The 25,599-nt window shown below is 40.7% G+C and overlaps 2 protein-coding genes across 2 annotated transcripts in view; both read left to right on the top strand.

The window, feature by feature from the left end:
• Positions 1-12,172, top strand: part of MTHFD1 (methylenetetrahydrofolate dehydrogenase, cyclohydrolase and formyltetrahydrofolate synthetase 1) — a 59,108-nt gene extending 46,936 nt beyond the window's left edge. The window contains exons 25-28 of the mRNA XM_036906071.2: positions 7,069-7,176; positions 7,708-7,860; positions 10,475-10,568; positions 11,935-12,172. Of these exons, the coding sequence (XP_036761966.1) occupies positions 7,069-7,176; positions 7,708-7,860; positions 10,475-10,564 (351 nt within the window). The 3' untranslated portion in view covers positions 10,565-10,568; positions 11,935-12,172. The remainder of the gene's footprint in view (positions 1-7,068; positions 7,177-7,707; positions 7,861-10,474; positions 10,569-11,934) is intronic.
• A 3,898-nt stretch (positions 12,173-16,070) lies between these two features.
• Positions 16,071-25,278, top strand: AKAP5 (A-kinase anchoring protein 5). The gene is made up of 2 exons (XM_036906078.2): positions 16,071-16,947; positions 19,515-25,278. Exon 2 carries the CDS (start codon positions 19,773-19,775, stop codon positions 21,054-21,056), a length of 1,284 nt encoding a protein of 427 aa, XP_036761973.2. The 5' UTR covers positions 16,071-16,947; positions 19,515-19,772; the 3' UTR covers positions 21,057-25,278.
• The last annotated feature ends 321 nt before the right edge of the window (positions 25,279-25,599 follow it).

Raw genomic sequence — 25,599 nt, 5'->3', positions numbered from 1 at the left:
GATCCTTACTGATGTGAGGTGATATCTCATTGTGGTTTTAATTTGCATTTCTCTGATGATTAGCGATGTGGAGCATCTTTTCATGTGCCTGTTGGCCATCTGGATTTCTTCTTTAGAGAACTGTCTATTCAGCTCCTCTGCCCATTTTTTAATTGGATTCTTTGCTTTTTGTTTGTTGAGGCGTGTGAGCTCTTTATGTATTTTGGATGTCAATCCTTTATCGGATCTGTCATTTATGAATATATTCTCCCATACTGTAAGATACCTTTTTGTTCTATTGATGGTGTCCTTTGCTGTACAGAAGCTTTTTAGCTTGATATAGTCCCAGTTGTTCATTTTTGCCTTTGTTTCTCTTGCCCGGGGAGATATGTTCATGAAGAAGTCACTCATGTTTATGTCCATGAGATTTTTGCCTATGTTTTTTTCTAAGAGTTTTATGGTTTCATGACTTACATTCAGGTCTTTGATCCATTTGGAGTTTACTTTTGTGTATGGGGTTAGACAGTGATCCAGTTTCATTCTCTTACATGAAGCTGTTCAGTTTTGCCAGCACCATCTGTTGAAGAGACTGTCATTTCCCCATTGTATGTCCATGGCTCCTTTATCGTGTATTAATTGGCCATGTATGTTTGGGTTAATGTCTGGAGTCTCTATTCTCTTCCACTGGTCTGTGGTTCTGTTCTTGTGCCAGTACCAAATTGTCTTAATTACTGTGGCTTTGTAGTAGAGCTTGAAGTTGGGGAGCGAGATGCCCCCCACTTTATTCTGCCTTCTCAGGATTGCGTTGGCTATTTGGGGTCTTTGACGGTTCCATATGAATTTTTGAACTATTTGTTCCAGTTCATTGAAGAATGCTGTTGGTAATTTGATAGGGATTGCATCGAATCTGTATATTGCTTTGGACAGGATGGCCAGTTTGATGATATTAATTCTTCCTAGCCAGGAGCATGGGATGAGTTTCCATTTGTTAGTGACCTCTTTAATTTCTCTTAAGAGTGTCTTGTAGTTTTCGGGGTATAGGTCTTTCACTTCCTTGGTTAGGTTTATTCCTAGGTATTTTATTCTTTTTGATGCTATTGTGAATGGAATTGTTTTCCTGATTTCTCTTTCTATTAGTTCTTTGTTAGTGTATAGGAAAGCTACAGATTTCTGTGTGTTAATTTTGTATCCTGCAACTTCGCTGAATTCCGATATTAGTTCTAGTAGTTTTGGAGTGGAGTCTTTAGGGTTTTTTATGTACAATATCATGTCATCTGCAAATAGTGACAGTTTGACTTCTTCTTTACCAATCTGGATTCCTTGTATTTCTTTGTTTTGTCTGATTGCCGTGGCTAGGACTTCCAGTACCAAGTTGAATAACGGGAGAGTGGGCATCCCTGTCTTGCTCCCAATCTTAGAGGACAAGGTTTCAGCCTCTCGCTATTCAGTATGATGTTAGCTGTGGGTTTATCATGTATGGCCTTTATTATGTTGAGGTACTTGCCCTCTATGCCCATTTTGTTGAGAGTTTTTATCATGAATGGATGTTGAATTTTGTCGAATGCTTTTTCAGCATCTATGGAAATGGTCGTGTGATTTTTGTCCTTCTTTTTGTTGATGTGGTAGATGATGTTGATGGATTTTCAAATGTTGTACCATCCTTGCATCCCTGGGATGAATCCCACTTGGTCATGGTGTATGATCCTCTTGATGTATTTTTGAATTTGGTTTGCTAATATTTTGTTGAGTATTTTTGCATCTACGTTCATCAGGGATATTGGTCTGTAGTTTCCTTTTTTGGTGAGGTCTTTGCCTGGTTTTGGTATTAGGGTGATGTTGGCTTCATAGAATGAGTTTGGGAGTATTCCCTCCTCTTCTAGTTTTTGGAAAACTTTAAGGAGAATGGGTATTATGTCTTCCCTGTATGTCTGATAAAATTCCGAGGTAAATCCATCTGGCACAGGGGTTTTGTTCTTGGGTAGTTTTTTTGATTACCGATTCAATTTCATTGCTGGTAATTGGTCTGTTTAGATTTTCTGTTTCTTTCTGGGTCAGTCTTGGAAGGTTGTATTTTTCTAGGAAGTTGTCCATTTCTCCTAGGTTTTCCAGCTTGTTAGCATATAGGTTTTCATAGTATTCCCTAATATTTCTTTGTATTTCTGTGGGTTCCGTCGTGAATTTTCCGTTCTCATTTCTGATTCTGTTGATGTGTGTTGACTCTCTTTTTCTCTTAATAAGTCTGGCTAGAGGCTTATCTATTTTGTTTATTTTCTCGAAGAACCAGCTCTTGGTTTCATTGATTTTTTCTATTGTTTTATTCTTCTCAATTTTATTTATTTCTTCTCTGATCTTTATTATGTCCCTCCGTCTGCTGACCTTAGGCCTCATTTGTTCTTTTTCCAATTTCAATAATTGTGACATTAGACCATTCATTTGGGATTGTTCTTCCTTCTTTAAATATGCCTGGATTGCTATATACTTTCCTCTTAAGACTGCTTTTGCTGCGTCCCACAGAAGTTGGGGCTTTGTGTTATTGTTGTCATTTGTTTCTATATATTGCTGGATCTCCATTTTAATTTGGTCATTGATCCATTGATTATTTAGGAGCGTGTTGTTAAGCCTCCATGTGTTTGTGAGCCTTTTTTGCTTTCTTTATACAATTTATTTCTAGTTTTATGCCTTTGTGGTCTGAAAAGTTGGCTGGTAGGATTTCAATCTTTTGGAATTTACTGAGGTTTTTTTGTGGCCTAGTATGTAGTCTATTCTGGAGAATGTTCCATGTGCACTTGAGAAGAATGTGTATCCTGTTGCTTTTGGATGTAGAGTTCTATAGATGTCTATTAGTTCCGTCTGTTCTAGCGTGTTGTTCAGTGCCTCTGTGTCCTTACTTATTTTCTGTCTTGTGTATCTGTCCTTTGGAGTGAGTGGTGTGTTAAAGTCTCCCAAAATGAATGCATTGCATTCTGTTTCCTCCTTTAATTCTGTTAGTATTTGTTTCACATATATTGGTGCTCCTGTATAGGGTGCATATATGTTTATAGTGGTTATATCCTCTTGTTGGACTGAGCCGTTTATCATTATGTAATGTCCTTCTTCATCTCTTGTTACTTTCTTTATTTTGAAGTCTATTTTGTCTGAGACTAGTATTGCAACACCTGCTTTTTTCTCTCTGTTGTTTGCGTGAAATATCTTTCTCCATCCCTTGACTTTTAATCTGTGCATGTCTTTGGGTTTGAGGTGAGTCTCTTGTAAGCAGCATATAGATGGGTCTTGCTTTTTTATCCATTCTATTGCTCTATGTCTTTTGATTGGTGCATTCAGTCCATTTACATTTAGGGTGATTATTGAAAGAAATGTACTTATTGCCATTGCAGGTTTTAGATTTGTGGTTACCAAAGGTTCAAGGTTAGCTTGTTTACTACCTTACTGTCTGACCTCACTGGCTTATTGAGCTGTTATAAACACAGTCTGATGATTATTTCTTTCCCTTCTTTTTCCTCCTCCTCCAATGTTGGGTGTTTTGTTCTGTGTTCTTTTTAGGAGTGCTCCCATCTAGAGCAGTCCCTCTAAGATACCCTGTAGAGGTGGTTTGTGGGAGGCAAATTCCCTTAACTTTTGCTTGTCTGGGAATTGTTTAATCCCTCCTTCATATTTAAATGATAATTGTGCTGGATACAGTATCCTTGGTTCAAGGCCCTTCTGTTTCATTGCATTAAATATATCATGCCATTCTCTTCTGGCCTGTAAGGTTTCTGTTGAGAAATCTGATGATAGCCTGATGGGTTTTCCTTTGTCGGTGACCTTTTTACTCTCTCTGGCTGCCTTTAATACTCTGTCCCTGTCCTTGATCTTTGCCATTTTAATTATTATGTGTCTTGGTGTTGTCCTCTTTGGATCCCATCTCTCGGGAGTTCTTTGTGCTTCCGTAGTCTGAGCAACTATTTCCTCCCCCAGTTTGGGGAAGTTCTCAGCAAGTATTTCTTCAAAGACACTTTCTATCCTTTTTTCTCTCTCTTCTTCCTCTGGTACCCCTATAATGTAGATATTGTTCCTTTTGGATTGGTCACACAGTTCTCTTAATATTGTTTCATTCCTGGAGATCCTTTTATCTCTCTCTGCATCAGCTTCTATGCATTCCTGTTCTCTGGTTTCTATTCCATCAATGGCCTCTTGCATCTTATCTGTTCTGCTTATAAATCCTTCCAGAGTTTGTTTCACTTCTGTAATCTCCCTCCGGGCGTCTGTAATCTCCCTCCAGACTTTGTCCCTTAGCTCTTGCATATTTCTCTGCAGCTCTGTCAGCATGTTAATGATTTTTATTTTGAATTCTTTTTCAGGGAGACTGGTTAGGTCTGCCTCTGCAGATCCTTTCTCAGGTGTAACTATCTTGGACTGGACCAGATGTTTTTGCCTTTTCATGGTGATAGCAGTGGCTGTAGGCAGGTTGTGGGTGTGTCAGCTGGGAGAAGAAAGTCCTTTCCTGCTTGCTGGATGCCTTGCCCTTCTCCCCTGCCTGTGACGGTTACCTGCACTCCTGGAGCAGCCACCAGGTTAATCCCCTAAGCTGCTGTGGGTGGGGTGTCCGTCAGAGCAGCGTGTAGTCCTGCAGGGAGTGGGGGGAGTGGCAGGCACTCCAGGTGCGCTCCTCTGTGCTAGCGGCAACCCTGCCGGGCAGCTGTGTGACAGCAGCAGCCTTTGGGTCTGGCCCGGGTGGCTGTGCGCTGGGCTAGGATTCCGGTCGGCTGCTGAGAGCGCGCCTGCTCCCTCTGGCTCCGCTGCAGGTGCACGCGGGGCTCTTTTGTGCAGGCTTCTACTGGGCTCTGGCTTCACTGCTGCTGGTGCACGTGAGCCATGCCTGGGCTGTGCGGTCGCGCCACTGCGGGCTAGCACAAGCCTCTCCTGTGGCGCACAGATCTGCTCTCAGTTCCTTCCGGCGTGCGCTGCCACTTTCCTGTACTGGGCCCTTGTGTCGGGGTCTGCGCCAGTTGGAGGAATGACTGGCAGGCTGCTTAGTGCTATGAGGGGCTTCAGAGCTGCCCTGCCTCCTTTTAGGGAGCCTAAGTTTCCCCAGTATTCCCAGCTGCCGGGACGACTTCATCCAGCTATGGGGTCCCTGTCTCTTTAAGACTTGCAGAAAGCACTCGCTTTTCTTTTGTCTCAGGGGCGCTGGTTGCAGGGACCTGCCCCCAGGTTTTGCTTTTCCGTTTCTCTAATATCCAGCACCCGGTGCACCTTGTGTCTGCATTACTGGTGCGGATTTCTAGAGCTGGTTGTTTAGCAGTCCTGGGCTTTCATTCCCTCCCCGTTCTGACTCCTTTCTTCCCGCCGGGTTTTGGGGTGGGGGAGCGTTCAGGTCCTGCCTGGCCGCGGCTTGTGTCTTATCCCCTTCGTGTGATGCTGAGTTCTCGTAGATGTAGATGCATCCTGGCTGTTGTACTGCATCCACTGGTGTCTCTTTTAGGAATAGTTGTATTTATTGTATTTTCATAAATATGTATGTTTTGGGGAGGAGATTTCCTCTGAACTACTCACGCCGCCATCTTCCCATGATCCTCCCTTGTGGCTTGGTTTTTAAAACATTATCATAGGCTTTCTGAAAGAGTTGTAAAAAGGTGGAAGGAAGAAACCCTACTATTCTTGAATTTTGACATTCTCTTGTTTCACTTTGCCCCTTACAGATGTAATACTTGACAGTTCATTAACATTCACCTTTTGACACTGACATTTTCCTGTTGAGTTTAGTTATAGAAGGTTTGAAAATCTGTTCAACCAATCATATTTTTAGGAAATGCCATAAACATAAATTTTTACACAAATGCAAAGAAAACATTTATATTTTTTCTAAGTCCCCTTCTACAGTGTCTAATTGAAGAACCCAGTCCTTGAAGGCCTGCAGGAGTCCTGGAAGAAGTAGAGTCATGAGAGCTTTATAACCCATTTCTACTTGGAACTTTTCTCTGTTCTAACTAACAGGAGTCTGCCACTTTTTTTCTTATTCAGCATCTGTTGGTCTTAAGTCACCCCTCAACAAAAGTACTTTTGCTTCAGAAGTTCTGAATGTGCCTTAGCATTTATAGAGCTTCAGTTATAAGATGCATCTGAAAATAATCTGTTGTGTCTTTATAAAACCATAATTGAATAGTCACTTTGTGTCCACTATACAAAGCCTCTTCATAGACTATTACTGTTTAGTTCAAAAGGGAATTTTTATTTTTAGAGATTATCGTTCCTTTCAAAAAACAAAATTTGCCCAATATATTCTCTTAAGCCTTAGTTGCTAGGGAGTAGAGAGTCAGATATGTTCCCTAATTTTAGTAATTTGCTCATCCAAGTAGTTTTCCTTTAATCACTCTCTCCAAATGCTGTTTGCTCTGAATCCTAGTGTCCTGAACTAGGCTGCAGCCATTTTTAAGAAGCCAGACCCCCCTTCTCAGAAAGCTTTGCCCTGGAGGATGCAGCCCTGTGGGGCACAACCCCTCACTAGTTAAACCACAAGCCTGTCTGCAGCAGTTGCTTCAGGTGTCAGGGAAAGCATATCCTTCCTTGCCACCCACAAGCCATGTTAATCATGTAAGTCACTGGGCTGTTTAATACTTAGACGATTTTGTTTTTATAACTATTCCTAAGTAACAGCAATTAGCAATCAATATGTTGTATTAAAGATAGCATCTGCCTCTCCTATACAAATTGGGGGTTATGTGGATGGATATAGGTTGTCTTATTTCATAAGTAGTATCCCAGGTCTGGTGTGACATGGGACTGATTTCCAGTGTGAGAACATTGCTTTTTATTTATGAAGAAATACTATTCTTGGGTAGGCAGCCATATTGTTTATGCTGCATGAAGCAAAATCCTAAATATACACCCAGTAACTACCTCTGTGGAACATTTTCCACTTAGAAATTTATATATGGGGCTTGATATTAAAATATTTCTGACTCAGTAAACCTCAAGTGATTTGCATGTCTGCATATGGACATGAAAGCACCTTCTGGCCCTCTTGGGAACTGACCCGGAGTGTGGCCATGGCCCTGTGAGGCATCCTCGCGTGCACCCAGTCATGGTCTCCCCTCTCTTCCTATGTACTAGCTCCCAGTTGAAGATAAAATCAGAATCATTGCCCAGAAGATCTATGGGGCAGATGACATTGAATTGCTCCCGGAGGCCCAGCACAAAGCAGAAGTCTACACAAAGCAGGTAGCTGTTTGCTTGGTTTATTCTCTCGGCTCTTCACCAAGTGGCTTTGGAGCCAGAATCTGAGCTCCCCCAGGCCTGCCGAGCGCCACTGCTTCACTTCTCTGGCAGTAGCCCTTTCTCTTCTGAAATACAGAGCTTGGGTTAGGCTGTCCAGTCCCAAGTTCTTTATCTACCCACAGGTGGTATCTGAGTGTGGGGAAAAGCCATGGGGAAATCCAGAATGTTCTAACCTAAAGTATTGAGAGCCTGCCTTCAGTTTATCTTCTGTCTACCCCAGACTTTCATTTTTAATTGCTTATGTACATGAAAATAAAATGTTCATTTCACTTATGTTTACTTACCTCTCTCACCAAACAGATTTTTTTTTTTTTAATCAATGATAACCAAGCTGGAGGGCAGTGAGGTAGAGATGGATGTAAAGGGAGTTAGACGGTCAAATAAACTGAAAAATCCACATCCTCACAAGGCCAGATGTCCTTTGTTGCACTGTCAGCTCTTCATTTGTCCTGTTTGTGTTCCCTTCTTCCCCAGGGCTTCGGGAATCTGCCCATCTGCATGGCCAAAACACACTTGTCCTTGTCTCATAATCCAGAACAGAAAGGCGTGCCCACAGGCTTCGTCCTACCCATCCGCGATATCCGCGCCAGCGTCGGGGCTGGTTTTCTGTACCCCTTGGTAGGATCGGTGAGTGCTGCCGGCAGAGAGGGGTGCCTGTTACCTGTGCTTCTCATCTGAAGTTGATTCCTAAAGCCATCAAGCAATGGCAGTTGAGCAGAGTTCATTGCTGAGGAGAAAGTGGAAGTTAGGCTGTTAAGATTAACCCTCTTGCTGTGGGACCATCTTGATGTCAATTCAAGGAGGATGCCGTGACTACTGAATAATAGTTCTGCTCCCCAGAGGCAGTATGACCTTGACTGAATCTAGGAGGGGCCTGATTGAGAGGCTGTGGTAGTGCTAAAATATAATCACAACTGACATTTATTGGGCACCTGCCACAGATGAACTCAGTCCTCCCACCAGCCCTGCTTGGTGGGGACAGAGGCGTTGCACCTTCTAGGTCTTCTGGACAGGTCGAGGGCTTAACACCTGAAATTCAGGGGATTCTTTATTTTTTTTTGAGTAAAGAATTCCCCTCTTGCAATGTGATCAAATCCTATGGATGTGAAAGGTGAGGTTGCTTATTTATACTTTAAGATGAATTAACAAATGCATTCTTAAGGGTTTTATGCATATTACAGGAGGAATTGCTGACAGGTAGAGGAGTGCTTATGGACATAATCACAGTTTGGATTAACTTTGTCCTAGAACTGATAGTGACACTGTGACCAGGTTTCCCCCTTAGATCCACCCAGTATCCTGTATCTGCAGATTGTGCTTATATCTGCAATATAGAATTAAAATATCAAACTAAGCCAGTACAGCCTGTTGGAAAAGAAACCAATAGATTCCCATTTGTAGCTGTTACTTCAGTATAGTAAGAAAGTGGTAGGAGGTGGCATAGAGTCGAAAGGGCATTAACATTCAAGCTGGATCTACTTTTCACCTCTGCTGATGTTTTGGCCTTGGGCAAGTTATTAAAGATGTGATCCCTGCAGCTCTGCTCTTAGTGCAGGAAGGTATCGTCATGTGACATGGTGGGCAGTCCAGTGCCCCCTTGGCCACTCCGGAAAGCAGGAGGCATAGCTTTGGTAGGAAGTTCATCAGTCCTTGGGATTTATAGAAATTCCCTTTTAATAGGAATGTTAAACCATTTGCCTTGAATATAGCAGAAATGTGTTCTTCCTGGAGAAACTGTCAGTCACTGCCAGCAGAAAGACAGTAGCTGCAGTCTTTACTTGTCACTTTTGATGTGTGTATGCAGAGGGGTGTCTTGAGAGATCAAAGCCAAACTGAGTGGTCAGGCCACTGAGCTTGCTTGTGGTTTGGGGAGACACACATCCTGCCCAGCTCAAGACTTTCTCATCTCGAACAAGCTCTTGGATCAAAAGCCAGCCTGGGCCAAGCCATTTCTGCTATAGTCTTGATGGCTTAACAGTCACTATTCTTAATGCCTCCCATGGCTGTTGGGGCCTTAACAGGGCTCAGAGGATTTGACTACTTTATGTGTTAAGTCAATTGCGGTGGCTTCTTTTCAGAGTTTAGATTTAACTTCATACACATATGTACATTTAAATTTTTTTTCTGATTATCGATATGGCCAGTGTTGAGCAGGGGGAAATGGCCTCTTTGGGAAAGAATAGAAACACTGAAACTCATACTAATCACTATTTTGAAGATCATCTTTAGAGCTTCTGCTGACATGCTCATGCATCAGTGGGCACATGTCCTTTATCTGTATAATGTCATCTTCAGGCTTTTCTGGCAGGTCTGAGGAGCAATTCCGTCCTTTCCTCTACTTGTCCCTTTACAAGCAGTTGCTTATCTCTTACAGCGTTCAAGAAGAGAGACTGACACCAGATCCCTGTAGTATTCTTCTGGGGGTATTGATTGGCACTTGGATGTCAGAATTAAGTTGTCTAAAGTATAGATGTTTTTTGTTAGAGAAGGTGACTCATCCTTTTCTATGATATTTTTATAGTTGAGTTGTACGAGTTCAGCTCTTTTCCTGTCTGGATCTGGTTTGCAACTTGTGTGTTTTATCATACAGGACATTGTTACAGATAAAAATATACTGAGTTTTTACTTAGAAATCTTATAGATTTGTGTTTAAATAGATATATGTCAAAGCCAAGTCTTTAGAAAAGAAGCAAGTGCAGATACAACCCATTAGCATTGCAAGTTCAGCTTTACAAGGCCAAATTGGACCAGTAAGAGTAGTGATTGCAAATCCATCTACATTATGTACAGAAATGTCTTGGCCCAAGTTGACAGATACTAATGCTAATGTATTGCTGAAGCGAAAATAACATAGGCATCTCTGCACTACTTGGTAAAGCAAAATTAAAAAGCAGACAAGCCCTGTGCCTCCTTTTTGTCTCGGAAGGAGAGTCGCAGATGCTCAGCCTCCTCAGCACCTGCCGCGGAGGGTGCAGGTGGAAGGACCCCTCGTGGCTTCTAGTTGCAGCTGTCAGTATGGAAGGCAACAGTGCAGCCTGGCATTTGGTTTGCTGAAGGACATGAGGGTTTCTGTCTGAGGTCGTAACAGGATCAGTGACTTGATTTTTAAAATGTAACAAGTAGAGTGGCACTTTATTGACAACTATAAAATAATTATCTTTGTGCCTTGGGCTTTCTGTCTGCGGAGAAAGAGGAAAAGGTCACTTTAGGTTTATTTTTAATGCCATTTCACATCTCCTAGATGAGCACAATGCCTGGACTCCCTACCCGGCCTTGTTTCTATGACATTGATTTGGACCCTGAAACTGAACAAGTGAATGGGCTGTTCTAAACAGGTAAGTTATTAATGATGAGAGTTTTGCTTTTTTCCTTATGAGGCGTATTTATGAATTATAAAACTCCAAATAAAGCTATGAAAATGAAAATTCTTATACTTTCAAAACATTTCTTTCCAGACATCACTGGGGGTAGAGGGGACAGTAATGAGAGGTATCGGCAGCCCGTGAATGAAATATTTATATTTCAGCACCTTTGTGGAAGAACAGCATGGTGTGCACAGGTGGCAGTGTGGGGGAGAAAACTACTGTCTAATGAACTATGGAGGGCGGCAGCAGAGGCCGGGCCTCATCTGCAGGAGCCCCAGGAGGCTCTGAATTCCAAGTTGATGCCACATGGGAGGGTAGGAGCTGCTGAAAGTCTTTGTACTCAGGGTGGACAGCTAGTACTCAGGAGTTGGGTAAATGTCCCAAAAAGTAGAAAAGACAAGGAAACAGGACTAGTCCAGGAGTTCTTGGGTTCTTAAGTAAAGGGCCCCCAAGTACCCACTACAGTGAATGAGCCATTCCTAGACACATCCATTACAAATTTTTAAAATGTCAAAGATGAAAATCCTAATAATCCCTCTCCAGAAAAGAAAAAAATGGCTTGCCTGTGAAAAATTGAGAGTTATATTGAGCACCTTATAGGCAATAGGCAGTGGAGGAATACCCTCCACATTCATGGGAAAGGCGACCTTCCACCTGTATTTATACCCCACCAAATCTACCCAAAGGTTTTCAGATTTGTACAGGTTTGCCATGCCCATGTCTTCCTAGGAAGGTATTCAGCACTGTACCACTGCAAAATGAGGAATAAACTTAGAAAGGAAGGCATGGTTTTCGGGAAACCCAATCCTGCACAACAGTGCAGGGGAGTCCTGACTGCAAGTGACCTAGAGTTACAGATGCAGTGTGCCCCAGGAGGAGGGAGGGATTGCAAGGACTTGGAGCTATAAAAGACGGGTTTCAAGGGTGAGAATGCAAAACAAAAGCTCTCACATTGTCTCAAAAGGTCCAGGTGGAAGCAAACTAGTCATCATCTAAGCAGCTATAAGCATGGTTGCTCACAGAAGCGACTGCTCAGAAGGAAGAGACTGCTTGAAGCCAAGGGAACACTATTCTTCAAGAGGGCTCCTGTGACATTGGAAATGTCATCCTGGCTCATGCTTGGTCTGGCCTTGAACAGTATTCACACAGCTATAGTGTAAATGCTCTGCATTGTGTTCAGTCTGTGGACAGACCCTGGGAGAGCTAGCTGTGGGGGAAGATGTGAATGCTCACAGCTTCGGCAGTGGGAGAGGGTAACGGCACAATGTGGAAAGGAAGAGGAAATGTTTCAGCTCTTAGGAAAGACATTTATTTTCTTGTTTCTTTTTCCTTCCAGATTGTCCATCTTTAAGAAGCTCCTTTGAAAGTTTGGCCAGTGTCTGTTCAGGCCATCTTGTCAGTTAGGAAGCCCCTGCCCTGAAGATCATCTGAAATAAATAATGAAGCTGCCTTCTTCATAAAAATGAAGCCTTTCTTCAGTGTTTATTTTCATCATCATGTATAAATTCACATAAATCATGCATATGTCTGTTTACTTCACTGAAGCTCCACAGAATAAAAGGAAATAAATTTGCTATCTCGGTGTTTAAATATTAATTGTAGCACGAATAGACTGAGCTGCAGTGTCTCTGGTGGCCTGTGGGAGTCCATTTGTTGGGCAGACCCTGGGACTTGAGAAATAGGTTGCAGTATGTACTATATGATAGTGTTAGATTTAAAGAGGAAAATGGCACGTGCCTGAGTATTTTGGGGAGACCTCCATTTGAGACGTAGGGTATGGAAGATGTCTTTTTATTGTAAACTTTCTATATTGCTGGGAAAGTATTACTAATAATTGTTTTTGTTCTGAACTTCCTTGGAATTCTTATTTCTGTCCCCAGCTTTAGCACCACTTTTAATTCCCAGGAAGGATGGTCATACAGCACTAACCATAGGTTAGCCCTTTCTGCTCTGTTGGTTCAGCAAATGTTGTTGAGCTTTTACCATGTGCCTGGGCCCAATCCCTCCCTACAGAATGTTTTTTCCTTCAAATGTTTTCCCTTCTCTTGTTCTTTATCTTCTGTTTTTCCTCTCTCATCTTTTCCTCCCTTTACCCCCTTGTCTTCCTGCACTGGCTCCTTCCATAAGTTATGGCATCACCACTAGTGCCAATGCTAAGTGCTGCTGGCACTGGCAGTGTTTTTCCTGGTGCCTTTGGTTTTACTATTTTTAATCCCCTGGATCCATATCAGTGTTGTGATATAGTCAGTTTTGCAGTTCACAAAAATGATGGCAGTGCTCTAGGGGGCGAATGGCCAAGCAGTCATGAGGACAGAGCCTCAGCCCCACCATGCTTTGTATGGTGCCTGGTATGTGGTACACACTCTGAGGTGTCAGTTCCTGTTCCAAAGCATCATTTAGGCCCTGTCTGCACAGAGCTCACTGTTAATTGATATTTTTTCTTGTAGTGTCCTATAAAACCTCATTTGGAATTGGACTTGATATGAGAATTCAGTTTGTAAACAAGGGAAGAAAGCAGTCTAAGGATTTAGGCTTCCTCATACCAGTAACCGCCATGCGGGTTTAAATACTTAATATTGTTAGGACTAGTGAACACATTGTGGGAGGGGAATGTTATAAGCCAAAGATTATAAACAAAGCCCCAATGCAGTAAGTAATCCAAATTGTTTTTACCAGGTATTGCTTAGAATGAATGGACCATTGCTAAATAATTTTCCTAAATAGAAGTAAAATACGCTGTCAGTAAAAATTCCAACAATACAACTTGAGTTTTCGACTTCACAGTACATCTGAAGAGACCTTACCACAGCAGTTTGAGGTTCATCTTGTTTCTTATGGCTGGGTAGTATTTAAACAGTCTTCTCTCAGTAACACTTAACTATTGTTTCATGGTTTTTGCTGTTACAAATGATTGAGCAGTAAATGTTCCCTTATCATAGGTATGTTTTCAACTTAAGTGGAAGCATCTGTTGGATAAATTCCTAGCGGTGGAATTGCTCAAAGAGTGACCTCTAGCTTCAAAATGAGAGCTGACATTTGGTTGGAGATGTATAGGGATAAATTATAATAGAAAAGTCTGTAAATTAGGTTTTTATCTCCATGTTACAGAAAGGCAAACTTCAAAGTTGCACTGCTACTGCCTGCCAGATGAACTTGTTAAGGTGATCTGACTCGAAACCCTCTGTTCACCACCATCATTCTGCCTGTCAGAGCTCATCCTAGAAGGCAGCCCCTGCCAGGTTGTACAGAGATGGACCTCCTATTTGTGACAGCTGGACAGCTTTACCCATTTCCTATCCCTTCAGAAGGAAGGGATGATAAGTGGAAAAAGCAGAGGAAAGAAAGACGGAAGGCTGCTGAGCAGTTACTGATTGTATGAGCTTTGTGGAATTGAGTCTTCAATCTGTGATAAATTGAAGGCATAAAGGGCGAAAAATAATTGTAGGCTAACTGGAGACCTACAGCAGCATTAGTGCTTGAGGTGCATATTATTAGCACGTGTTGCCAGAAAAGGTCCAATGTCTTCATCTTGGGAGGAGGAGTCCTTCCAGATGACTGGCTTCTCTGACCCCAATCTTACCCTTCTCTAGTTCTCATGCCTTCCCTCCCCATAGTCATAATGTTGATAAACACACTGCACCCTCTCTGATCTGCATCTCAGAGGTTGTTGGCCATGTACTGAAGATGTATATACACACTTAATCCAAAAGAGGCAGCATTTACCTGCTATAAGTAAACACTGCAACAGAATGACTATCAAGTTTGTGTTGGCTGGTGCAACCCTGATGATGCCTAGGAACAGATCAAACCACCAGAGAACTGGAGCCACAGGTTTATTTAACGGGGTATCAGGGAAGGGAGGTAGAAGACATTCCCAGAAGGTCTCTGAAATGTTAGAACTAATTGCCAAGGCATGAACTATTTTTGGTAGCTACAGGCTCAGGCTGTGGGTGGTTAGCCACTAGGATGCGAGAAATGGTACAATCAGTAAAGAGCACATAAATATGAGCTCAGATAAATTTGCAAGCTATGTTATTGGTGTACTGTGTCTGGTGATGTTAACAAGATAAGCTGTAGGTAGGATAATTTCTCATCAGATTGGAGAGAGATATATATAGTCTGTTTCTCATTATGTAATGAAAAGCTGCTAATGCAGAAGCAGACAATGATATGGGTAATAGCTTACTGTCACTTAAGTGTGTTCAGGGATGACAGGATTCTTTCATGATGAGGTTCTGAATACATTTCTTAAAGCTCAGATAGGGCATTGGTTCTAGTCATATCCTAAAGAAAAATCACAGTGCAGTATTCTATTTATAGTACTATATTCTCTCTGAGTGCGTGTGGTGGAAATCAGAGATGAGCTATTTGTAATACACCTTAAATTTGCCCTTCAAATACAAAATCAATTCACTTCTTCCTCGATCTACCCTTTGGGTCCCTCTTTCACTGCTTTTTGTTTAAGAAAAGCAAGTTGAATAAGATCTACAAGTCATTAAGGTGGCCTTTATTGTTTTAACCTTTCCCTTTCATTTCCAACTACTTACTAATAAGACAGCTATTCTCCCTGTCTTCAACTAGATAAGCTTTTTTTTCTTTTTTGCTGGAGTTGTTGCTGACTCCCAGGTTGTTCGTGCGGAAACTTGGATCTCAATGTGTAAGTGCATCTCAATTTGTTATGAGTGTCATGGATTTCTTTTGGTTTGTGAAGTTCAAAGCTGGCAGTAAGGGTTAGCAATCCATCTGGGAATATAAAAAGGTACTTTCACAAACTAGTGTCTGCTGAATAAACAAAGATAAAATGGATTCTTAATTCTGACTAAACTAGATTCTTATGGATTTTCTGTTTCATAGCTCCTGTCTAACTTTTAACTGTAAATTTAAGATCTTGACAAATGAGATTCATCTTTGCTTTTGCGTCCTAATAGTTCTTTCCTTATTAAGTCTCAGTGGAAGCTATAGAATCTTACAAAGGTAAAATATTCCTGGAGAAACATTCAAAAACGGTTAACTGAGATTTACTCTCCTAAAGATCATGATCCTAGTAAGGAAAGAAAGTACTACTCCTTTTCAGTAGTTTTTTGCTCCACCTTAGTAAGTTCTTCATCTGGATGCCTGCCTAGGAGGGGTCAGAGGAAGAGGCAGGGATTGTGCTTCCTGCAGGACCTCTCAGCTGGAGCTCCCAGGAGTGCCCTGGCAGGTAATATTAAACCCAAAGCGAGTCACTCTCAGTCTTCACAGCAACACTTTCATTGATGTTAATGAAACCAATGCACTATGTGTACAAGTACTAACAACTTGCTTAGATACTCAGAGAATATATGAAAATGCACAAGCTGCCAGTCAAGCATGAGGGTAGATGTTGCCTGTGCCATTTGCTCTGACTGGGACTGTAATTTTGAGAAAAGCTGTCTCCAGTTCTCCCCCTGCCAACCACCTTCCCCCCCACCCGCGCCCCTACCCCCGGCTTAATTGAGAGGGATAATTGAGAGGTTAAGCAGGCATCCAGGAACATCCTAGAGGGAAACGTGGATAACTTGTAGGCTACCTCAACTTATTCTTGTAAATACATAAGGTATAAAAGATGGTTGGAGCTCCTGTGCCCTTCTGACCTCATCCGCTCACAGGGTGTACATCTGTATCATCTGTCCTCTAGACTAGGAAGACAAGGGTCTGGGGCTCGGCCTTCTGAGATCCCGTTGGGCAATGAACCATGACAACCTCATTACTTGATTAGATATTCAAGAGAATACATGAAAACACACAACACATTACATCCAAACCCACTATTGGGAAAGTTCTGGGATTTTTTGTTGTTTCAATTCATGTATGTAAATTCATCTCCAAACAAACGAGATCTCAATCTGCACAGTTTCGAATCCTACTTTTAACATGTGGTAGCTCCTCTGTGCCTTTAAATATTCTGGGTTGGTGGGGGGTGAATTTAAAATGGGAATGCCTAGAATAGTTTAAAACCGGATTTTGCTACCTTGCGTCTCGCTTGACAGGTCCCCTCCCCCAGTACCGGCCCTCTTCGCGGTGGTCCGCCGCCCTCGCCCGAGCGTGGGGGCGCCGCGGGGATTGGCGCCTGCAGGGGGCGCGTAGCCGGGCCTCCCGCTCCCCGCGCCCGGCCCCGCCCCGTGCCCGCCCGCTCCCCGCGCATTGGTGCCGCCGGCTGCCTGTCTCCGCGCTCTGGGGAGGGCGCCGCCCGGCTGCTGTCCCTCTGCAGAGGGCTGCTCGCTCCGGGTTCGACCGTGGCTTCCCGGCTGCCTGGGCGCCCGGGCCCGCGAGCGCCCCCCCGACCTCGGCGGCAGGGTCGGCCAGGGACCCCGGGACCCCGCAGCCCTTGGTAAGCGAAGGACAGCTAGGAGGTTGCGGGGGAAGAGGGTCGGGGCCAGAGCCTGGTCGAGTGACCACGTGCGCGGCGGAGTGGGCGGGAGGTGCGGGCTGGACACCAGGAATGCGGGTCTCCCAGAGCCGGCCGCGGTAAGAGCCCGCAAAGTTGTTTGTTCGCAGGACCCTCCAGCCAGCGCGACCCTCACCAGCTCAGCTCAACTACCCTTTTGGTGTTACAGTTCGATCTAGAAGCATGGGTTGCTTTTTTCCTTCTTTACCCTTTTCTGGGGGAAACGCGATTTGGGTTCCTAACCATTATGACTGTGCTTGAAGCTGGGTTATCTGTTCCACGCCCCCGGCACTTTCCTTTTTGAGTACTTTATCCGGCGCTCTAGCTCCTGCCAGGAGGCGCGTGGAGCCAGAATGAGACGCCTTCCTCTAAGAGGAAGCTTCGTGGTCCACATATGAGCTGGGAGAGATTCACTGCTTTCCTCGGGAAGTGGTTGTTCTTTGCCTCCGTGCTTATGTGCTCAAGGGAAAAAGGGAAGGGATATTTTCTGTGACATTAGTCTTGCGATTCTGTCAGGAAATGACAAGAGAAATTTTAATGTCAGGAAATTTTAAGATTTCTGAGGCTGTAAAAACTACCCTTGCAGGTTAAGGACGAATCATTTTCAGTCTAACATTCTGCAAAGTTTTAATGTCTATAAGACTCAGTTTTCCTCATTTCAGTTACGTTTTTGTTTGGGTGTTTTATTTCTACAATGTGATATTATGCAATCAAGTGAGCTTCTCAAGCAGTTGTCTTTGGGCGGTACAGGTTAGCTTCAAATGATACATTCCTAAACATGATCTAATTTCAGTATTTCTATTAGTTATACCTCCTCTGGTTAATAAAAATTCTCAGGAGATCATAACTCACAAGAGGTGAAAAGACTTAAAGAGAGCTATAATCAGCTGTGGTTCCGGTGCTTATGGAAGTATTATATAAAGAGGGACCTGTAAGATGTTCATATTTTAGTTCCATAATTGTCCTAGGATGGCTATCTTTCTGTCAGAGGTGTGAAGTACGCAGTGCCTAGCCTAGGGGAACATTTACTTACACCTTAAGCTGATTTTTGGAGTTCCAGTTCCTGTGGTTCATAGAATCAAAGGCAACCCAAATAAACCTTCAACAGTGAAGGATTTACATGAAAACAGTGCAAGGAAAGGCTGTCTTTGCTTATTTTTGGACATCTGTCTATAGATGATCTCACATCTCTCTTCACTGGTACCATGAATTAATTTTAATATATGCCTTTGTATTTGTATATAACTTCAGTTTGCCAGTTGCACAGCTTATCAATTTATATTTTGGGTTTCAAGTTAGTTCTAGAATTAAGAAAATAAAATATGAAGAATTTCAAAAGCTTGATTTAAAAATAGCAAGAACTCAGCTTAGTCTTGAATTATGAGTTGATGGACTTGATTATGGTTAAATAACCATTAAATAATTTAAAAGTGTTTCGATTAGTGAATCTAGTGTAGAACCGCATCTCCAAACCATTTTTCTGATGAAGCTCTTAAAACCCAGTTTCAGAGCATGGGCTTCAGAAATAGGCAATCTTGGGTTGAATCTGAGCTCTGCTACCTACTAGCTGTGTAATCTTGGTTAAGTTGCCTACCTCTCTAAGTTTCTGTTTCTTCATTTGTAGATGGTGATACCACCAACCTGCTCACTTTGTAATGTGGGGAGGACTGGAGATGTATGTAAAAGTGCTCAGCACTTGCTCAATAAATGTCAGCTATTATTATCATTCACTCTTACTGACCTTCCTTCCACCATGTGCTCATGGAAAATGTTTGCACAGCAGACACTTAGGAAAAAAGTCAAAATTATGTAACTAAATTTAAGAGTGGAGAATGACAGTAATGTTAAATTTCCCAAAGTATGTATGAAAAGTAGCACCTCCTTGATGGAACACACATTTTTAGAACAGAAACCTTATGGTATAACAGAAAGAACACTGAAGAGTCAAAAGTTAGTTCAAACTCTGGCTGTAACCTCATCTAACTATATGGCTTTCGGCTGGCCAGCTGCCCGCTCTGGAGCTCAATTTCTTCATCTGACTGGACCTGAATAATCTCAAACACCAAGATCCTTTGCAACTTCAGAATTCTTTATTACATGTAATAAAAATTACACTGGCTTGCTTATCACCCTTTCATTGTTGTGTTTTGTTTATTAACTTGCAACTCAGAATCATAAACGATTCATAAAGACAGCACAAGGAAAGACTTGATAAATTAGTATCAGATTTCCAGAGTAATTCAGAATGAAATTTTAACAAAGAAAATGGAGCAAAACAGATTCAAGTTGAAATCTTTTTGCTAAGGCAAAAGTAGATTCACATTGAATGAAACATTTCTGATAAGGCTAAAGTAACCACCTCCCCACCCCAGTTTTTATTCTCCAGTCATTTCAGGAAGTTATTATATGGGAAACATGCCTGGTTGAATCATATACATTCAACTGAAATAGTCTCTAGAAAACAATAGGCTGATGGTGAAATAAAATACCACTCTCTTTTCTCTCATCAGGTTGACCCTTAAATAAAACAAAAATCTATCCAGTAAAGGGCTTTCGTGAAGAAATTAAAGAAATGAAAGTAATAGAGAAACTAGGCATTTGTACCCTGGAGAAACCACCTGAAACAGCTGTATGGATTGAGATAAAAGGAGTGAATCCATCTGGAAGAAATTTTCCTTAGCGTGATATTTTTGCCCACTTTTGTCATAAAAGGCTGCTAAGGAAGAGAGAATATAGTTTTCTGGAGAAAGAAAAGGTGTACTATAAAAATGGAGACGACAGATTCTGAAATTCAAGTTGAAAACAAGGATGAGAAGGGACAAGAAGTTAATCCTCAGGATGAGAGACAGGAGGAAAAAGCATCAATGCTTTGCTTTAAGAGAAGAAAGAAAGTAGTCAAAGCAACGAAGCCCAAGGAGGGCTCCAAGGCTGCTGATGTGTCAAGGAAGTGTCCCCCAGAAGCAGGTGCTTCTGTTCAGCCACAGCCAGGGGGGGCCTGGGCCTCAATCAAACGTCTTGTAACACACAGGAAAAGGTCAGCTCCTTCAAAGCAGCCAAAGCCCTCTGAGGCTAACGTGCAACTGGAAATCAATGCTGAGGATGCTGAACTTTCTAAGAAAAAGGCAAAGTCCAGACTTAAGATTCCCTGCATAAAATTCTCAAAAAGGGAGAAAAGAAGGAATCATTCCAAAATTATAGAAGACACAGACTGCAGCCTTAAAGTCCAGGAAGAGGCTGAACGTTTGGATACAAAAACTCCAACCCAGTCAGATGACCAGGCAACAAAAACCAAGTCCACCCAGGGTGTATGTGAGGATGACTCACAGAAAGGGGCTGAGGAGGTCTGTGAATCAAATGTGAGCAACAGTGTAACTTCTCCCGGGGAGAAAGTAATTTCAGTAGAACTTGGGTTCGACATGGGGCATTCTGCTGTTCAAACAGGAACACTAGTCCTTGAGAAAGACACTGAAGTGATTGAGGAAAAACATAGTGTTCAAGCCCAGCAAACAAGCTCACTTGAAACTTCAGAAACAGAACATGAGCTACCAGTGGTTTCTGATGTTCCTCGCTCACCTGAAATCCCAGATGAACAAATCATGGAAGAAGCCAGAAACAGTATCCAAGAAAGTAGACCAAATCTGAAAGATCATGAAGCTAGAGAGTTTGTAGCTGAAGACAGTAAGCCAAAAGATACTGAATTGAGCAAGGAATCAGATTTTAAAGACAATGAGATCAATGCAGAGAAACCCAAACAAGAAGAAAGCAAAAGAATGGAGCCAATTGCTATTATTATTACAGACACTGAAATCAGTGAATTTGATGTTAAGAAATCTAAAAATGTCCCTAAGCAATTCTTAATTTCAATTGAAAATGACCAAGTAGGGGTTTTTGCTAATGATAGTGGTTTTGAGGGTAGAACTTCAGAACAATATGAAACACTCCTAATAGAAACGGCTTCTTCTCTTGTCAAGAATGCTATCCAGTTGTCTATAGAACAGCTGGTTGATGAAATGGCTTCTGATGACAATAAAATAAACAATCTTATGCAGTGACTTAATTTCAAGATCCTGGGAGGGGAAAAAACGCTTAATGATGAATTATTTTATGTATCTGTGCCATTTCTTTTTCAGTAACAAATGAGAGATTTATCATCTGTGGAATTTAAAGGTACAATTCCAGCCCAGAAGTGCTAAAGAATTAATCAAGTTGATAAAACCCTCCATACTACTGAAATGCAGTAACTTCTGGATTGAAAGAAGTCAGTTCCCACTGCAATGCAAGGTGATACATGGGAATTGCTAAAATGGGACATGGAGATTGGGGTGCTCAGGGAAGGAAGATGTATTTATTGAGCACTTGTGGTATGCCATAAACTCTTCAATGTTCCCTGATATCATAAAGCCTGGTTTATTTTAGCAGTTCAATCCTGTGTATAGGTTAACATCATATTCATTTTTCAAAACTTTTTATTTTTACAGTGCACTTTTACATTGTGTAAAATGGTGAATAAGGTGAGCTGCTTTTGTGAATGTGTGATGTATAGTTGTTACAGTCCTAGGCCATAGTCTTACCTCAAGAAATAACTATTTTCTCAATTTCAGCAGGATGTGTGGAATGTGCATATTTGAATTAAATGTGAGTGGTTTTCTTGTCTTGCTTAAGTCCCTTAGAAAAGCCATTCACAAATTCTTCAAGCAGGCTATTAATTACCAAGGGCAAAGGTGTGACAATAGGGAGTGCATTTTCCCTGTCCATTTTTCTTCTTCCCAGACAGACTAGTATAAACCCATTTCTGCATGGGATCATCTGCTGAAGAGGTCAAAACCCAAATCAAAACAGCAACAAAATTAAAAAGAGTGACAATGAGAAATATTATTTTCCACCCAGAAGGCAAGCTTCCCAAACACCACACTCTCAAAGATGACAGAGGGAGGGATTTGTCTTAAGGATCACTTTTCTAGAGACCATATTCATCAACCTCTCCTTTAAGTGACGAGAGTGGGTTCAAAGCCGGCCTGGTAGTAAAAGTCCTAGGAAATCATAATTTAGTGAAAATACTCATTCTTGACCAAGAATGAGCCAAGTACATGGATGAATAGAAAGTGAAAAGTTATTGCTAAAGCACATTCAGTATTTTCATTGTGCCTGTTTGTTGACAGACACCAATAAAAAGTGTTGTACGTGGATATTGAAAATGAACTTCATAAGTATTTTATCCGGCTAATCCCTTACAAAAAAACCTTACTATAACAAGGGCTTATTTGCATTTTATTCAGTTATTTACATTGTTGACTTCATCAATGATTGTTATGTTTTTTGAAGAAGAATTCTATTTCCATCTTCCTTTGTGTGAAATGGCCATAACACTGAAACATACTTCCCTATCTCACAGGCTAGGGTTCATATTGTACAGTCCCCCACTTCCAAACTGAGTGACAGTGTTACTCTGAAAGTAGATGGAGTAATAAAGAACTTTCACTGGAGTTGTAAAGTATTTGTTAGAGTATTTGTACATTCTTGGAGAAAAGAATGTACACTAGAAGATTTTTAATGATCTGGTGACTTCTTGCACTATTTATGGATTGCATGTAGATGTCCTAATTTGCTCTACAGAACTGCTTTTTGCTGTAAGTACATATTAAGACCTCTGGCAGAAAAACCTAATTGGACTTTGGAACTGAACCAAATAATGGACATTATTAGCCAGCTTCTTTCTGAAGTGCAAAAGTATTCCCAAAGCTTTCCTCAGGGGAAAATGTGTATAACCTTGGGGAGAAAAACCCTCCCAAACCCTTTAGTTTAGCAAAATAAAAAGTGGCTCTTTTAAAACATGATCCAAGAAATCCATTTACTTTTAATCAAAACATTTTTTAAAAAAAGACTGCCAAGTCATCCTCCTAAAAGTAAAAAAATACTTTTTAATATTAAAAAAAATTCACTACATGTGGTGCTAATGAACTTAGACAGCTACCAGCAAAAATCATATTTAAAAGTGAACAATTTTAAAAAACCTGCTTAAAGTTGGTGCATTTTACAGTCTTTTGAAGAATCCTGTGTTCATTTACTGCAAGGATGGCTCAAGCTAATATACTTGCCTTGTAAGTTTTTGAGTAATTTTTCATGAATGAGCACAAAGTAGAGCACTTAACCATTATTGAAAAATTTTGGCAGATGTATTTGTGAGTTTTAAAAACAGATATTAAGTAAATATGTATAATACAATTTTTTTTGTTAAGGAAGTAAACATTTTATCTAGTCCTAGGTTTCTACTTTTTTTCACTGTAGTTTGATGTATATTTGGTTGGAATGTACCATAATTGATTGTTTTTTGTAATGAGGTATGTATTCTACTTGCATTCACTCTTAAGTGGTTTCTCCTTAATCTTTTCTACTGAGAATATCTGGTGAATTAAATAAGGATTCCAGTTTGAAAAAGGAATCCAAAAATTAATTGGTCTCAATCTGCATATATCTGCTACATGGACAAATCCTACTACAATGAATTCTAAGGTGATCCAAATTGTTTTGTTATGAAATAAGCAAGAATTAGATAACCTAGGAGTTTCTCATATTTTAAAATAGTATTTATTTAAAGCAATTTGACCTTATATGCAAGGCATTAAATGAATATAAATTGGTTTTTATTCAAGTCAACCCTTTGACAATATTAAAGTGATCATTTGAAAGGTAATTTAGTAACACCACATTTTCATTTAAATTTGGTGTGGATAAATGCTGCTTTTATTGAACATTTATTAATTAGCTGGCATTCAGTTTCTCTTTGAACTCACAAATTTACAAAGCTGGTTGGTTTATCAGATACTAATTTTTCAGCATGTTATCATCCCTCTTTTAAGAGTCAATTATTATTCATTTTGCTTTACAACTCATGAATATGAAAATCCTCCTCTATTTGATGTAGCACTATTCACTTAACATTTTCTCAAAGTACTTTAGAGGATACAAAAATAGTACGCAGTAACATTTAAGTAAAAGCAGCAGAAAACAAAAGAACTTTCTAACAGAAATTATATTCCCTGCCACCTCCTCCACCTCAAAGAATAAGCATGTGGCACAAATGGAGTTCTTCAGGAAAGCTGTCTGCATAATTTTCTTTCAAGATAATCTATTTGACAGTACAAAGTTTGTAATAATCTTAATTGTTCTACTATTTAGTGGAGTTTTAGAAACTCTCTGATTTATTTCTGAGAGGTTTTGTTATTTTGCCAGTACATGTGAATAGCCTTCCTGCTAAAGGCTTTTAGGAATATGGATCATGAAAGGGCACCAGTCAAATCTGGCTTCTGCATGCAATCCAGAGTTAAATTCAGAAATTTCTAGCTTCGAGTTGCCTTATTTTTTATAGTTAAGAATTTTTTTTTCAAGATTGACAGCAGAATTTTAAAAATAGTTAGGCTTTAGAACCCTATTATTTAAAAAGATCATTTTTAATTGTCCACTTTATTGAGGTATGTAAAATCTACTTTCTAATTTCATCTGATATTCAATGCATTAGGATTGATTTTTCTGTTAGTCATGCATTTTTAAAAATCCTTATTTAAGGTTGAGAGTTCTTTAGGTTCAAATTCCTATGATATTTTGCTATGTAACATGAACTGTCTTATACAAATTCAAATTTTCAGTGAATAGTATGTTTATGGTACATTAAAAAATTTTTTTGGTAATAATCCATATATAGTTAACAAAAATTAAACAGAAAGAAGCTACAGAGAATTTAGATGTCCTTATTAAATTCAGTTTGGTTCAACATGCATGGGATATAACAAGCCAAACATTCTTTGATAAAGGGGATAGGCTCCCTACCCTCTAAGAGGTCAACCTAGGGAGCAGCAGCCACAGGAACTGGGACTGGGGTTCAGGCAAAGAGCCACAGGCAGTGCAGCATGAGTGCCACAGAGGGGAGAATCAAAAGAGAGCAAGTCATTTTGCCTGGTGTGGGCAGGCGGTCTTCTCTATACAGGGGAAGTTTGAAAGCTCTGTTACTAAATAGTGTATCTGTTCTGATTTATGAACAGGTGCAGAAAAAAGCCTGCATAATGTTATATATTTATAGTAGTTCTTTGTCTGTAAAAATGTTAAGTAGATGAGCTATTATGAAAGTAGAAGTTCCATTTTGTATTTTTCATTAATATTAGTGCTATATTACTGTGGACCAGATACTAATATTAAATACAACTCTGTAGAAAAAGGTTTCAACCTGAATTAATATATGTGCTGCCTATTATTACAGAATAAATGTTATGTTGGCTCATGTTTATTTATCCATATCTTTTCAGAGAAATGTGATATATTACATTTATTTCCTAAACTATAAAGATCACACCAATGAAACTACTGAGTTTGTACCAGCAAGAGTTCCCTGCTGATTGGGTGTTGGACAGACTTTACAATGATGTGCCTAAAAGAGCCCACCTCCAGCAAAGAGAAACACAAACACCTAGAATTTGAATTCAGTTTCACTGACCTAATTCCCTCTAAGGGGCAATTCTCCCTTTGATGCCATCTATCACTTGGACAGAAGTGTACTTGTTTTCATCACCTCTTGCTATACTCATTGTCTTTTCTACATTAACT

Source organism: Manis pentadactyla, chromosome 11, assembly GCF_030020395.1.
Source record: "Manis pentadactyla isolate mManPen7 chromosome 11, mManPen7.hap1, whole genome shotgun sequence".
NCBI lineage: Eukaryota > Metazoa > Chordata > Mammalia > Pholidota > Manidae > Manis > Manis pentadactyla.
This window is presented reverse-complemented; position numbering and strand designations above follow the sequence as displayed.

Coding starts and splice junctions, on each gene's coding strand:
- AKAP5 (XM_036906078.2), top strand. CDS start 19,773: ATGGAGACGACAGATTCTGAAATTCAAGTTGAAAACAAGGATGAGAAG.